We start from the raw sequence: 14636 nt of genomic DNA, 5'->3' as shown, positions 1-14636 counted from the left end.
TCGAGATGAGTAGCAGAATGTAGTTTTGGGGTGTAATTTTTGCTATGTACATGCTATGTGTTAGAAATATCTTATAAACTGACCACTTTGTGTAAAAAAAAAAAAAAAAATAATAATAATTTAATTTTTCTTTCCACGTTTTTCAAAGACTTGTGTAAAAAAAAAAATTAACCGTTCAAAAGACTCATTATGCCTCATAGAATAGACGTTGGGGTGTTTTGCTTTCCAAAATGGGGTAATTTTGTGGATAATTCCATTGTCCTGGTGCGCCAGGGCCTTCACAAATGTATAGGTCGTTAGGGGTTCTAGGAGCATAAATGACACCTATAATTTCCTGACGGTGCTCCCTGCATGTTGGACCTCTCTGTGTGGGCCAGCATGTGTAAAAGTCCCACACATGTGGTATTGCCATACTCGGGAAAAGTTGCAGAATGTATTTTGGGGTGTAATTGGAAGAATGCATATGCTGTGTATGAGAAATAACTTGTTATGACAATTTTGTAAAAAACAAAAAAAAAACATTCTTCTTTTTCCCAAGAATTTGTGGGAAAATATTACAACTTCAAAAACTCATCATGCCTCTTACTAATACCTTGGACTGTATACTTTTTCAAAAAGGTTCAATTTGGGGGGTATTTGTACTTTCCTGAACATTTCAGAGCCTCGAGAAATGAGATAGGCCGTCGGTGCATCAGGGGTGCTCAATTTTCAATGATTTGCACATAGCTTGTATACTCTATAACTTTCAATGAGACAAAATAATATCCACTAATTTGGGTTATTTTTACCAAATGGAGTAGAAGTATAAATTTTGGCCCAAATTTATGAACAAAAATGACTTATTTGCAAAATTTTATCATAGAAACTAAAGTTATTTATTTTTTTTTTTTATTTTTTTTTTTTTTATTTTTTTCGCTTTTTTTTCCACTTGTGTCACAAATAAAAAAAAAAACAGTGGTGATTAATGCCACCAAAAGAGAGCTATTTGTATGAAAAAAATGATAAAAATTATGTTTGGGTACAGTGTTGCATGACTGAGTAACTGCCATTCAAAGTTTGAGAGCTCTGAAAGCTAAAAATTGGTCTGGTAAGGAAGGGTGTATAAATGCCCTGTATGGAAGTGGTTAATCAGTAGCACCTTCTTTTTTTATTCTACTGTTCCTATGCTTTCAGAAAAGATATGGTTTGGGGGTCTTTCACAAATTCAGAATACTGTAAGGGAAAAATTAAAAGCTTGTGTTTGTTGTGTGTGTGTGTGTGTGTTTTATTTTTTTTTTATATTTACATTTTTTGCCTCAATTTTTAACCATTTTGCAAAAAGGCGCAATGTAAAAATTACAAATATTTATGTATCGACTCCATACAGATTAAGCTTTTATATTTAGTTGGAATTTAGCAGGAATTTTGTAAATAGCTTTTTTTTTCTTTCTGCTAATTTTAGTTTATTTTTAGCAAAAATCTTGTTTTGATAAACATTTGCGCATATACCACAGGGCCTTAAAAAAATTCAGTAGCACAGTCTTTTACAAACTCTGAAAGCAAAAATGAAAACCTCCAGATTTTTTGAGAAAGTTGGATATTTTCATTTTTGTGTACGTTCCATTTTGCAAAAAGGCAATGTAAATATATATTTTTTTATTAACTCATACAGGTTAAGCTTTTATATTTAGTAGGAATTTTGTAAAATTTGCTGTGTATTTATCTGCTAATCATGATTTTTTTGTAAAAAAATACTGTTTGATAAACATTTGCGCAGCTATCATTGGATCTTAGAAATCAATAGTACCTTCTTTTTAGGGTACTGATCATGTGCTTTCAGAAAATATAGGGTGGGGGGGGGGGGGGGGGCGCAGGTCTTTTACCAACTTTGAAAGCTATAAGTGAAAAATAAAGAAGTAATGGTAAAAAAAAAATGGTCTGGCAATCTAAGTGTACAAAATGGCGCACAGGGCCTGGCAGCGAAAGGGTTAAAGTCTAAAACAATACGTGAAATGGCTTTGTGTGAACTAATTCTGCTTTGATGCATAGGGCATTCATGTCTGAAGTTTTTTGTTTTGTAATATGTGATAAAACGCTGCTCCTCAAGTAGTTAAGTCTTTAAAATGTTTTAAATTGCAGGAACTGGGAAACTGTTTGGCAAAATGCAAGAATAATGAGAACCTTCAGCAAATATTGACCAATGCCACTATAATGGTTGTTAGTGTGACCGCCTCCACCACACAGGGGTAATTCAATGTAACTTCACTTTTTTACATTGTTGGTATTTTCTGTTTTATTTAAAACTTCTTGGAATCTGTTTGTCATATAGCCAGCAACTGACAGAAGAAGAATTGGAGCATATAGAAGAGGCATGCAACATGGCACTAGAGCTGAACCAGTCTAAACATAGAATTTATGAGTATGTAGAGTCTCGTATGTCCTTCATTGCTCCCAATCTATCTGTTATCGTTGGAGCCTCTACTGCTGCCAAAATTATGGGTAAGTTGCAGGCCCAAATTGGGTATCTGTTGTTGAATGCTGTTAAAGTTCATAGGGATATATAAATGTCATTGAGTTCTATGTTTGTATTTACCACTCAAAGATCACAGTTATAAAAATCTGTGGTTACAACCTGGTACTTGTTAGTTGAAATGCAAAACACAAATTAAGTGCAATAACCGCTCTGAGGTTCTGGAAGCATTAGTTTTATACATGGGCAACCACTCCATTGCACTGTAAAAACAGTTATCGTAATGATTTGCTCAAGTTTCCTATGGGAGAAGATATAGGTGAAGCTAGATAAAGATAACTTTTATAATATGCATATTCTTTATCGTACAGTACAGGACAAAGGCTGCCTATCATAACGGATGGGTTATATGCTGCACCTTCAGGTGAATGGACACGGGCAATGCCGCTCCGACATTTAATACTCCCTCTTATAACTTCTCACACCATGTGATTCTCTTTTTTTTTTTTTTTTTTTTTTTTTTTTTCTGTTAGTGTCTTCAGTTGATGCTTCTCTGTGGGGGAGAAGATATAAGAATTCACTTTTATTCTGTCAATCCCTATCAAGACTTAAAACTAACTGGTGCAGTTTGTAACTGTTGCAGAGGGTGTTGGTTTTCCCGGTTTCATTCTGCAAGGACTGTAACCAGATCCTATAGGAAGACAGTGGGGCTAGCCTGTAATTTTGCGACTGCACTGGGCCTGGGGGTATAGGCAACACATCTGAGTTCTCAGTGTGTGTGTGTGTGTGTGTGTGTGTGTGTGTGTGTGTGTGTGTGTGTTGCCGCCAGGTGCTCTACAGGTCCAAGGCAGCAGTCTGCTTGCACGGTACCCAAGGATTCCCCCTCCTCCCAACTCCCTTTCTCATTGGAGAGGAGGATGGCCTTAACCAAAGTGGACAAAGTAGTTTTGTGTTGTCACTGGGGGCATTTAAAAACTCAGGATGTGGCAAGTCAGGTGCTTGCCCATTATAGGCAGATATGATGGTCAGTGATTTGGCACTGACGGGGTCCTTGAGTGGGCGGATTAGAGCCAGGGACCTTGTTGATGAATCATCAGTCACTTCTTAGGAGGCTGGGCCTACTTTGAGCAGACATCCATACACTGTAATATCTTACACTTCCACCTTGAGCGTTCTGACGCATGTGCGAATCCACCATCTTATCTACGGCGCAAGTGCGATTTTTGTATGTTCGGGCACCAACTGGGACTGTGCTGCAGCAGGACAATCTCCTATTGAAAATCTCCCAGCTGGGCTACCTTGCATAGTATTAAAGAGCCGTATGGTGCTTTCAGTGGGTTCACTTTTAGGGAACTGGGCATTGTGCAAGGACCTTTAAAACTGCTACTAGAATGTGGGAGATCCCCCCCATAAGGGAAGACCCTTAAAATAGAGCAGGTGAATGAGCTGCACTAAAAATCATGAGGACATGTAGAGAATTCCATAGTGAATAGAAAACCAAAATGTAAAAAATTAAAATAAAATAGAAATTGGAAAATATATATGTGACTCACTCATCAGTGTGTGAATGTTGTATGTCACAGTGACGCTAGTCGGCTCACATTTACACTGCTGCAGGCAATTTTATTGTATTTTATTATTTCTTTGGCGCAGTCTTTTCCCTCTTTTGTCTTTCAGGACAGCACACTTGAGACCTCGGCTCCTCCCTTCTCAGTAAACACTGCCTCCACCAGATCTTTAAAACCATTCCTTCCCTCCAGCCCTTCAGTTTCGGTGTTTCCTCTGGCGAGGAGACATCTCTAGGAACCTGGTTTTAATTCAGCTGGGGAGGCTGAGTCCAGTTCTATCCTGAAGGCAGAATTTTCGCTCTGGCCGAAGGGATGTCCGAAGAGACTAAAGTCTCATACATTGTAGCAGGGCTGGGGAGTCAGTTGCCTGCAGTGTCTGGCACGTCTCATCCTTCCTTGGGGAAAGCGGAGGCATGGGACATTCGTATTGGAGCTGCCTGGGGGAGGTGTCTGCGTCTTCCCCTCATTAGTGGGGCCAGCATGAAGCGCAACGCAGGGTCGGATGACGGGCAATGTCTCTTTCCGACGGTAGAGGTCACGTCCGGTTCACCCGCGACTTCTGGTTCCGGTCGTGGGACGCCAAAAACGACCGGCACGAAGGCTGGTGTTTGCCTCATTCACGCTGTAGCGACAGCTAGGGGGAGTTGACCGTTCGGACCAAAGGGATGTCTGAGACTGATGGTTCCCATTTTGGTTCCGGGTGATGCCAGCACCAGCCACTCTAAGGTAAGTGGAACCCTGGGGTGGTGTTCCCTTACTGCTTCCCATTTAGCTCCATGGGTGATCTACCCTCCTTGGTGGGAGGGGGAGAGTTGCACGTCTGGGACCCTGGGGGTGGTTGGTCCTGGGAGGGTGCACTCCTGGTTTTGGTCTGGTGTTAATTTTTTTGCTGGCAGGGGCTGATGCTGGTGGGGTTTTTTTTGTCGTTTCAGGACAAGTCCATGGAAAAGTCTAAGCTCTCACATGGGTCCAAGAAGAAGTGCCCCTTATGTAGAAGTGTGTTAGGGGAATCCTGGGGGAAAGTATTATGCAGGAATTGCATTGAGGACTTAGTCAAGGATCATGCTGGGGAACAAGGTTCTAGTCTGGCGGCTTCTGTTAAAGAGCTCTCCAGCACTTTTCAGTCTTTTAAAACCTTGTTTGAGAATTTTCAGCCTATACAGCCCCCAGCTAGTCCTCTGCCGGGACAACAGGTCCCTCTGCTAATTATGGGTTGCCTGGGGGTAACAGAACGTTACTAGAGGATGAGCAGGATAGCGAATCCTCAGACTCTCTTCTGAGTCAGAGGGAGAGAGGGTGGATGGCGAGTCCTCTAAATCCTCCCGTTACAAGCTTTCCTTGGAGGAAGTGGAAGAGCTCCTGGGAGCTATTCACACTACACTTGGTATCCAAGAAGAGAAAAAACCCTGATCCCTGTATGACCAGATGTATGAAGGTCTAGGAGAACCCAAGAAAAGGGTCTTCCCAGTGCATGAAGTTCTGGTAGATGCCATCAGTAAGGAATGGCGAGACCCAGAGAGGAAGCTTTTCTTTTCTAGCGCATTGAAACACAGGTTCCCTTTTTCAGAGGATGAATCTGCTGTGTGGAACAAATCTCCTAGATTGGATGCGGCCTTCTCTCAGGTATCCAGAAGGACAGATTTGGCTTTTGAAGCTATGGGTATGTTAACCGACCCTATTGACAAGGGGATGGACTCTCTCCTCAAGAAGTCTTGGGATTCTTCTTTAAGCAATCTTAAGCCTGCCATGGCTGCCACAGTGCTGGCACGCAACATAGAACACTTGTTGACTCATATAAAAGCTCATATTGAGGCAGGGACTGCAAAAGACAATTCTTTCCTCTTTCCCAATTCTTTTAAAAGGAGTTGCATACATAGCGGATGCGTCAGCAGAGTCAGTCCGCATGTCTGCTAGATCCTCTGCCTTGGCTAATTCAGCCAGAAGGGCACTTTGGTTAAAGACATGGCAAGAGGACAATGCTTCAAAGATCAAACTTTGTGGTATTCCCTTCACGGGGAATTTACTGTTCGGTCCAGACCTGGAGGCTGTCCTTAATCGGACAACGGATAAAAAGAAGGCTTTTCCCTTAAAGAAAAAAATGGGGGAAAAAATCTAAAGAGACCACAAAGGAAGGTTAACTTTCGCAGGACAGAGTCCCAGAAAAAAGTCTAGACCAACAAGGGCAGAGGGCGTGGGGGAGCGATTTTTCGCCCCCCTGAGCCATCCCAAAAGGCCCAATGACAAGTTAACCCCATGGGGGCTTTCCTCCCACAGTGGAAGTCGGTTACGTCCAATCCTTTTATTCTAGGCACTATAAGGAGGGGGTGCAGTTCTCAAGTCCCCCCCCCCCCCAGGCTGTAAATCACAGACCTACCAAGGTGTGCAGAGAATAGGGTAGCCCTTCTGACTTCTCTGGAGGTTTTGGAGCAGCAGAATGTGGTGTCACGGATTCCTCCTGGGGAGGTAGGCAGAGGGTTTTATTCCCACGTTTTCGTGGTTAGAAAACCTTCAGGGAACTTCAGGCTGATCCTGAACCTGAAACTTTTGAATCTGTCAATCTGTTACAAAAGGTTTCGGATGGATTCCATTTTTTCCGTGAAAACACTGCTGCCTCCAAATTGCTTCATGGCGTCCATAGATCGAAGAGACGCCTATCTGCACATTCTAATTGCCGAGGACAGCCAGAGATTACTCAGGTTGGGAGTAAGGTAAGGGTCATAAGTAGTACATCTTCAATTATTAGCTGGTTCAGGATTTGCAGGTAGCAAGAAATGTTTTGGAACAATTGGGATAGCTCTTAAATTTGGAGAAATCCAACCTGGTTCCATCACAGAGAGTGACTTTCTTAGTGTACGTTCTAGACTCAACTCAGCAGCGAGTCTTTCTCCCAGAGGAGAAAATTTGCAAAGTAGACAGGGCTTTGGCAGTTCTTCAAAGCAATCGGCAAATTTCTATAAGAAAACCATGTCAGCCTTGGGACTGCTGACGTCAGCCCTTCCAGCAGTAAGGTGGGCAGGAGCACACTTTTTTGCCTCCTGCAGCTTTTCATTTTGTAGGTTTGGGATCGTACTCAGAATTCTCTGGACTCTACGGTTCTCATTCCAATAAAAGTAAAGAGGTTCCTCTGGTGGAGAAAAGCAGCGAATCTATCTCTGGGTCTAGAATGGGTACTCCCAGTGTCCAGGGTCGTCACAATGAATGCAAGCGGCATGGGTTGGCGAGCACACCTGGAGAAAGGTCTGGCCTAAGGATCTTGGAGTCTCAAGGATGCGGAGGTCCTCGAATTGGAGGGAGCTGAGAGCCATCTTCTTGGCTCTAAGGTTTTTCCAGCAGGAACTCCAGGGACATGTCCAGGTCCGTTCAGACAATTCTTCAGCGGTTGCTCACATCAATTGACGAGGGGCACAAGAAGCAGCTCCCTTTGCTCTCTAACGGAAGCAATATTCATCTGGGCAGAGGTAACAGTGCACTCTCTATCAGCAGTAAACCTGAAAGGAGAGCTAAATCAGAGCGCAGACTTCCTCAGCAGGAAGAAGCTGAGGGAGAGCGGCTGGGTCCTGAATCTGGAAATCTACAGGTTGATTGTCCAGAGGTGGGGAAGACCGTCTGTGGATCTTTTTTGCGTCAAGGGAAAATGCAAAAACTCCTTTTCTTCTCTCTGAATCGGGGAGACAGAGCAATAGGAGTGGATGCTCCTTCTCAGAGATGGCCTTTTACCAAGTGCTATGCCTTTCCCCCTCCCGTGTTGTTGCCGGCAGTTCTGTGGAAATTCCAGTTAGAGGATACAACTCTGATCTTGATAGCCCACACTGGCCCAGGAGCCCTTCTTTTTCTGTACTAAAGAAACTAGTGGTGGAACCACCTTGGATACTTCCGGTCAGGGAAGATCTACTTTTCCAAGGCCCAATCTGCTGCCCTCGGGTGGAGTCTGGCAGCCTGGCTACTGAAGAGGAGATGCTGAAAAGCAAGAAGGAAGAGACGCGCAGGATTTATTTGAAGGTATGGGAAAAAATTAAATTTCTGGTGTGCGGAGAGCTCCTTTTAACGTTCATAGTCCAGTAGCAGTGCTGGAGCTACAGAGGGGCAGATAAGGGACTGGCTCTCGGTACTCTTAACGGTCAGGTTTCTGCCTTAAGTGTTTTTCTTCAGCAGCAATTGGCAGCGAATCCTTGGGTTTCCAGGTTCTTTTTTTTTTTAAATCAACCAGGTTTATTTCGATTCACAGTGCATACATGTTACAGATTACAGTTACAAAAATGCTACAGATCATACAGCTCCTCAGATAACAATTGTATAACCATCTCAAATCATCAATGTCACATCACGTTTTATGCATGAAATAACTAAAGCCAAAAGGTACCTTGTGTCAGTGGTTTGGGCTACTTCACTACCCAGAGGCCGGAGGATCTACTTGTCATTTACATTACTATGTATTGTGCATAGACCGGCTATGAACAAGTGCTAGACTCCTGCAGCCACCTGTCCCAAATTTTTTAGTATTTCTCAGGACAACCCCTATTGGTGTATATAAATTTTTTGTAGGGGAGGGTGTTGTTTATTTCTGCTTTCCATTCTGCAATGCTCGGGGGACAAGTCCTCATCCATTTCCGAGCTATTGTCTTTCGCGCTGTGAATAACGTCTCGTGCAGAAATGTCTTCATGTACCTGTCGGTCGAGTCTGGCAAGAGTCCTAAAAGGCACATTTTTGGGTCCAGCGTGGCTGGAGAGCCCATTTCGTCATGGAGGAATCTTACAATCTGTGTCCATAGTCCCTGTACTTTGGGGCATGACCACAGTAAGTGAATGAATGTTCCTGTCTCCCTTCCGCACATTTGGCACAAGGAGGACTGGGAGCCTCTGTACCTGGCAACCCTGAGGGGGGTAAGGTACGCTTGGTGGAGTATGTAAATTTGAGTCAGCCTGTCCGACAGTTTTGGGGAAACTGTCTTACAGCATTCCAGAGCTTGCTCCCATTCCCCGTCCTCGATAGGTCCCACCGCCCTTTCCCAGCGAGGTTTAAGTCCATAAGCTATTTTAGTTGCTACTGGGGTGGAAAGCAGATTGTAGAAGGCTGAAATTAGTTTTTGAGGATCAGTGTTTTTGATGATTGCCATAGCGACATTTGTAGTGGGCTTAGGGGGGGACAACGGGAATTGAGTGCGGATTGCATGTTTGACTTGCAGATATCTAAAAAACATATGGTTGGGAAGATTGTACTCCACTTGGAGTGTGTGGAAGGTTTTTAGAGTCCCATTGGTAAGTAAATGTTGGAGATAGAAGATTCCATAGGTGGACCAGCAATCTACATCAGGAATTTGCAAGAATTCAGGTAGGACCTTGTTGTGCCATAACGGGGTGAAGTCGTTATATTGGGGAATCTCTAGTTTAGCGGAGGCGATGTCCCATATGCGTCTATATTGACGCAGCAGGGCCAGTTCACCAGTCCTCAAATCAGTATTTCCGGTGTTTATTGTTATCGCATAAATAGGGTCTTTAGTGCATCTGGCCCACTTGGGGCACATCAGCTGGAGGAACCGCTCCCTGTCTGTCTTGTCGATGTGGTATAGTTGTGATAATTGGGACGAAATATAGTATAGGTTGAAATCTGGTAGTGCCATACCTCCCAGGTCAGGTGGGTTTTTTAGCGTCTGCCATGCCAGTTTGTGTCTGTTAGGACCCCATACGAAAGATTTGAGGAGAGCTTCTAGAGTCTTGAAGTATTTCAAAGGCAAGTATGTCGGGGAGTGCCACATCACATATAATACTTTGGGAAGTAGAACCATTTTAATTAAGTTTATTCTGCCCCACACCCCCAGTGGCAAACGAGCCCAGGTCCTCAGCTTAGTTTTTACATAGGACGTGAGGGGTTCAATATTGAGACGTACAGAGTCTGTCGACATTCTGGATACATGGATCCCAAGATATTTGATGGTACTAACTCTCTGAAGTGGCAGACTGGCCTGTGACTCGGTTGGTGGGAAACTGTCTATTGGTAATATTTGCGATTTCTCCCAGTTAATTTTTAAACCAGAGAAGGTCCCAAATTGTTCGATTGTATGCAGTGCCACCCGCAAGGAGGAACCCGGATCTGCTAGGTATAAAAGGGTGTCATCCGCGTACATACTAATTTTTTCAATCAGATTACCTGAGCATAGTCCCTTGATTTCTGGATTATTCCGGATGGATATGGCTAGCGGCTCAGCAGCCAGGGCGTATAACAACGGCGAGAGAGGGCAGCCCTGCCTTGTGCCCCTGGTGAGGTCAAACTGCTCGGAGGGCCATCCGTTCGCCATTACCCTGGCTGTGGGCGACTGATACATCAATTGTACCCATTTGATGAATTTAGGGCCGAAGCCATACCCCTCCAGACATTTCCATAAGTACTCCCATTCCACCGAGTCAAAGGCTTTCGCCGTGTCTAAAGTCACCACCACCCTAGATCCTGCCTCCATGTGTGTAGCCTGTAGGTTGATGAACAATTTGCGTAAGTTAAAGGATGTGTTGCGACCCGGCATGAATCCCGCCTGGTCGACATGTATTAAGGACAGGATAACTTTGTTCAATCTCAAGGATAGTACCTTGGCGAGAATTTTTATGTCTACCTGGAGTAGGGAGATTGGACGATATGATTCCGGATATCCCGGGTCTTTCCCTGGTTTGGGAATGAGCACTATTGGTTTCCAGGTTCTTTAAAGGTTTAAGTAGACAGAGACCAGTCAGTTTACATCCTTTTCCAGTTTGGGATTTCTTTAGTTTTGCAGGCTCTTACAGAGGATCCTTTTGAGCCTATTAGTTCTTGTACGGTAACATTTTTAACCCTCGACAGTTTTTTTTGGTAGCTATCACTACCGCAAGAAGGGTCAGTGAGCTAGAAGCCCTCTCAAGGAGGGCACCTTTCTTTCAGGTTTTTCCGGATCGGATTATTTTTAAGACTGATCCGGCCTTTTTGTCAAAGGTATCTTCAAATTTCCATAGAAGTCAGGAAATCTGTTTGCCCACTTTCTGTTCGAATCCTGTGAGGCAACAGGAACATGTCTTCCACAAGTTAGATGTCAGGAGGTGTGTGTTAAAATACCTGGAGGTTACGGAGCAATTCAGGAAGTCCGATTCATATATTTTTTTTTTTTTCTTTTTCGGGGCTAGGAAGGAGTCTAAAGCCTCTAGAAAATACTATAGCCAGGTGGATTAGGTTGGCATGCTGGGACTTGAAATCCTTGAGCATGTGACCCCCCCCCCCCCAAAAAAAAAGTTGAAGAAATACAGGTCCCAGCATGAGCCCCTCAGAGCTGAAGATGTATTCCTGCATCACTGCACACATGTTGACTCCTCACATCCCAAGGTCCCCCTGTCCGTCCCTATATAAAGTGTTGGTAAACTTAAACTGTACCGCTAGGCTGTGATTCCTGTAGGCTTTGCGTGCGGGGGGGGGGGGGGGGCCTCCATGTCAATTTTGCTTGGGGCCCCCAAATTCCTTCAAACGGCACTCAATGTACATTACACTATTGACTGTTAAGGGATACTGGAGGTGTCCCAGTATGATTAAGAAAATATCCCAAAATAAAAGTAGATGAATATTTGACACCTCGGGTTAAATATCAAGCTAGACTTAACCACTAGCCTCGGAAAGATTGACCCACTTCCTGACCAGGCCATTATTTGCGATACGGCATTGCGTCGCTTTAACTGACAGTTGCACGGCGCTGTACCCAATCAAACGTTCCCAGGAATCCAGGAGAAAGACAAGCCCTGTTTCAAGCATTAGACCGATTATTCACTCAAGGGGTAATCGTACAGATCCCCACAGAAGAACAAGGTTTAGGTTTCTATTCAAACTTGTTTACAGTACCAAAACTGGAGATGTCATGCCCATTCTGGATCTTAAAAAAAACGATCGGTTCCTAAAAATTTCGAATGGAGTCGATCAGGTCAGTGGTCTCCATCCGACAAGGGGAAGAGCTTCTGGCGTCCATTGACATCAGGGATGCATATCTGCATGTCCCTATATTTCCTGGTCACCAAAGGTTTCTGCGATTTCGAAGTAAAGCAACAGCACTTTCAGTTCGCAGTCTTACCCTTCGGCCTAGACACAGCACCACAGGGATTCACAAAAATACTGGCACAAAAAGAAATGAAGGCATAACAGTGTTGGCGTACCTAGATGATCTATTATAAACAAGTCAATGACTCACTTAAGGCAAAACGTACGCATTACAACCAGTTACCTGGAAAGTCTCGGTTGGATCCTCAACCTAGAGAAGTCTTCTTTAAAACCAGTAAGAAGGCTGGATTACTTGGGCCTGATCATAGATACAGCCGAGAAATTGGTGTTCTTGCCTCCAGCAAAAATCAGCTCCATACAAGAGCTGGCACGGGTGGTCAGGTCAAAAGCAAATCCTTCAGTTTGCCTTTGCATGAGGTTGTTAGGAAAGATGGTTGCTTAATTTGAAGCAGTCCCCTTCAAGACTGTTGCAAAACAGAATACTCTCTGCTTGGAACAAGACAATCCACGCTTTGGACTTGCCAATGCGGCTTACCCCAAGAGTGTCTCAAAGCCTCAGTTGGTGGTTACGAAGCCAGAATTTGCTGAAGGGGAAATCCTTCAGACCAATAATCTGTAAAGTTAGTAACAGATGCCAGCCTCTCAGGCTGGGGAGTGGTACTAGAGACGACAACTGTCCAGGGACAGTGGTCAAAACTCGAAAGAGCCCTGCCCATCAACATCCTAGAGATTTGGGCAGTATATCGGTCTCTGAAAACCTGGACCTCCAGGTTAAAGAATTGTTCAGTCTGGTTTCAATCCGACAATGCCACGGCTGTGGCCTATATCGATCACCAAGGGGGCACCAAGAGTCTCTCAGCTCAGAGAGAGGTGAACCATATCCTAACTTGGGCAGAAAGGAATGTCTCATCCCTATCGGCAATTTTCATTCCGGGAGTAGAAAATTGGCAGGCGAACTATCAAAGTCACCAGCAGTTATTCTCAGGGGAATGGTCTCTTCACCCCGAAGTGTTTTGAGCTGTTTGCCAAAGATGGGGGACTCCAGACATAGATCTTCTAGCGTCCAGATTCAACATGAAGTTAGTCAACTTTGTGTCCAGAACAAGGGATCCACTCGCATACGGAACAGATGCGTTGGTAACTCGGTGGGATCAGTTGTCACTGATCTGCACTTTTCCCCCGATTTAGTTGCTGCCTCGACTTCTTTGCAGGATCAAGGTGGAAAAAAGCTGGTAATTCTGGTAGCACCAGCATGGCCCAGAAGGTCATGGTACGCAGAGATTGTAAAGATGGCAGTGGAGGGTCCTTGGCCTCTCCCACTAAGGCCAAACCTGCTAACGCAGGGGCTGATATTCCATCCTACTTTACAAGCTCTAAATTTAACGGCTTGGCTATTGAAACCCACATTCTGAAGAAGTGACAGCTTTCCAGGTCTGTTATCTCAACTTTAATCAATGCAAGCAAACCGGTTTCCAGAGCTGTATATTATAGAGTTTGGAAAGTTTGTTTCCTGGTGTGAATCCAAGGGTTGGCACCCTTGGAGATATATTATAGGAAGAATCGTTGCCTTTCTACAATTGGGCGTAGAGATGAAGTTGGCCCTATCTACTATTATGGGCCAAGTCTCAGCATTATCGGTTTTATTTCAAAGACCGCTTGCTACGCATTGTTTAGTCTGGGGTTTTAGCACAGCATGTCCCTCTCTGAGGCAGTAGCTACTGTTCCGGGTTTATAGGGAATATCCGGGAGGACCCATGTAAGACAATAGCAAAGGCTGAGAAGAGAAGAAAGGAAAGGTTGAGGGAAAAGTGGGTTATGACCCCATGCACTGAATCCCACGGTCCAGATGCTGCTCTAATTGGATTATGGTATGGATTGAGGATATCTAGTCAGATACTTCACCCATGGGTCCCAGACTGTCTCAAACATCTGCATTTTAGCATTTAAGATCACTGTCATGCACTCATTAATCATAATCCAGGAAAGTTTTTGCTTGAGCTGTTCGAGTTGGAAGATAGCCGATTTCCAAGATTTTGCAATGATGATTTTTATTGATATGAATATAAATGTTATCAGACATCTCTGGGATTTCAACGCTGTCTCCACCTTGCAACCCAGCAGAGCCTGTCTCAGATTTTACAAGGTTTACTTAAGTGAGAGTCTAAATTAAATTTATACACCCTAGTCCAGTAATGTCTTCCCTTGGGGCATTGCTGCCATATGTGTTACATCGTTCCCTCCTGTCCACTCATGGTGTATATAGGTTGCCAGCCTAGCTGGAACCATGTACCATCTCACAAGCACTTTATAATTTGCTTCAATAATAGAGGTATTTGAGTGACCTTGAGGCCTCCTGGGCTATAATATACCATCAAGTATAGAATAAAACCAAAGAGGTAAACGCTGCGCTAGAAAAAAAGTCAATTACAAAGCTGCCAGCACCATAAAACCTGATACCAAACTCCAAATAGAAAATAAATATAAGTGTAGCGCTAATTAATAAGAGATTAAAGTGAAAAATCCCCCCCCCCCCCACTTATAAACTCAAAGCAGTGTTATATACTCTAGTGTTATATACTCTATTGTACATATAAATTGAAAAAAATATATTTTTATAAGA

General features: G+C 43.8%; 1 protein-coding gene across 1 annotated transcript in view; it reads left to right on the top strand.

The window, feature by feature from the left end:
- The first annotated feature begins 2114 nt into the window (after positions 1-2114).
- Positions 2115-14636, top strand: part of LOC143933917 (U4/U6 small nuclear ribonucleoprotein Prp31) — a 176352-nt gene continuing 163830 nt past the window's right edge. The window contains exons 1-2 of the mRNA XM_077457071.1: positions 2115-2225; positions 2309-2478. Of these exons, the coding sequence (XP_077313197.1) occupies positions 2191-2225; positions 2309-2478 (205 nt within the window). The 5' untranslated portion in view covers positions 2115-2190. The remainder of the gene's footprint in view (positions 2226-2308; positions 2479-14636) is intronic.

This window comes from Lithobates pipiens, unplaced genomic scaffold (genome assembly GCF_037356315.1).
Source record: "Lithobates pipiens isolate NorthernLeopardFrog02 unplaced genomic scaffold, aLitPip1_a1.2 Scaffold_27, whole genome shotgun sequence".
Taxonomy (NCBI): Eukaryota; Metazoa; Chordata; class Amphibia; order Anura; family Ranidae; genus Lithobates; species Lithobates pipiens.
Note: the sequence above shows the minus strand (reverse complement) of the source record. Positions and strands in the feature narration are given on the sequence as shown.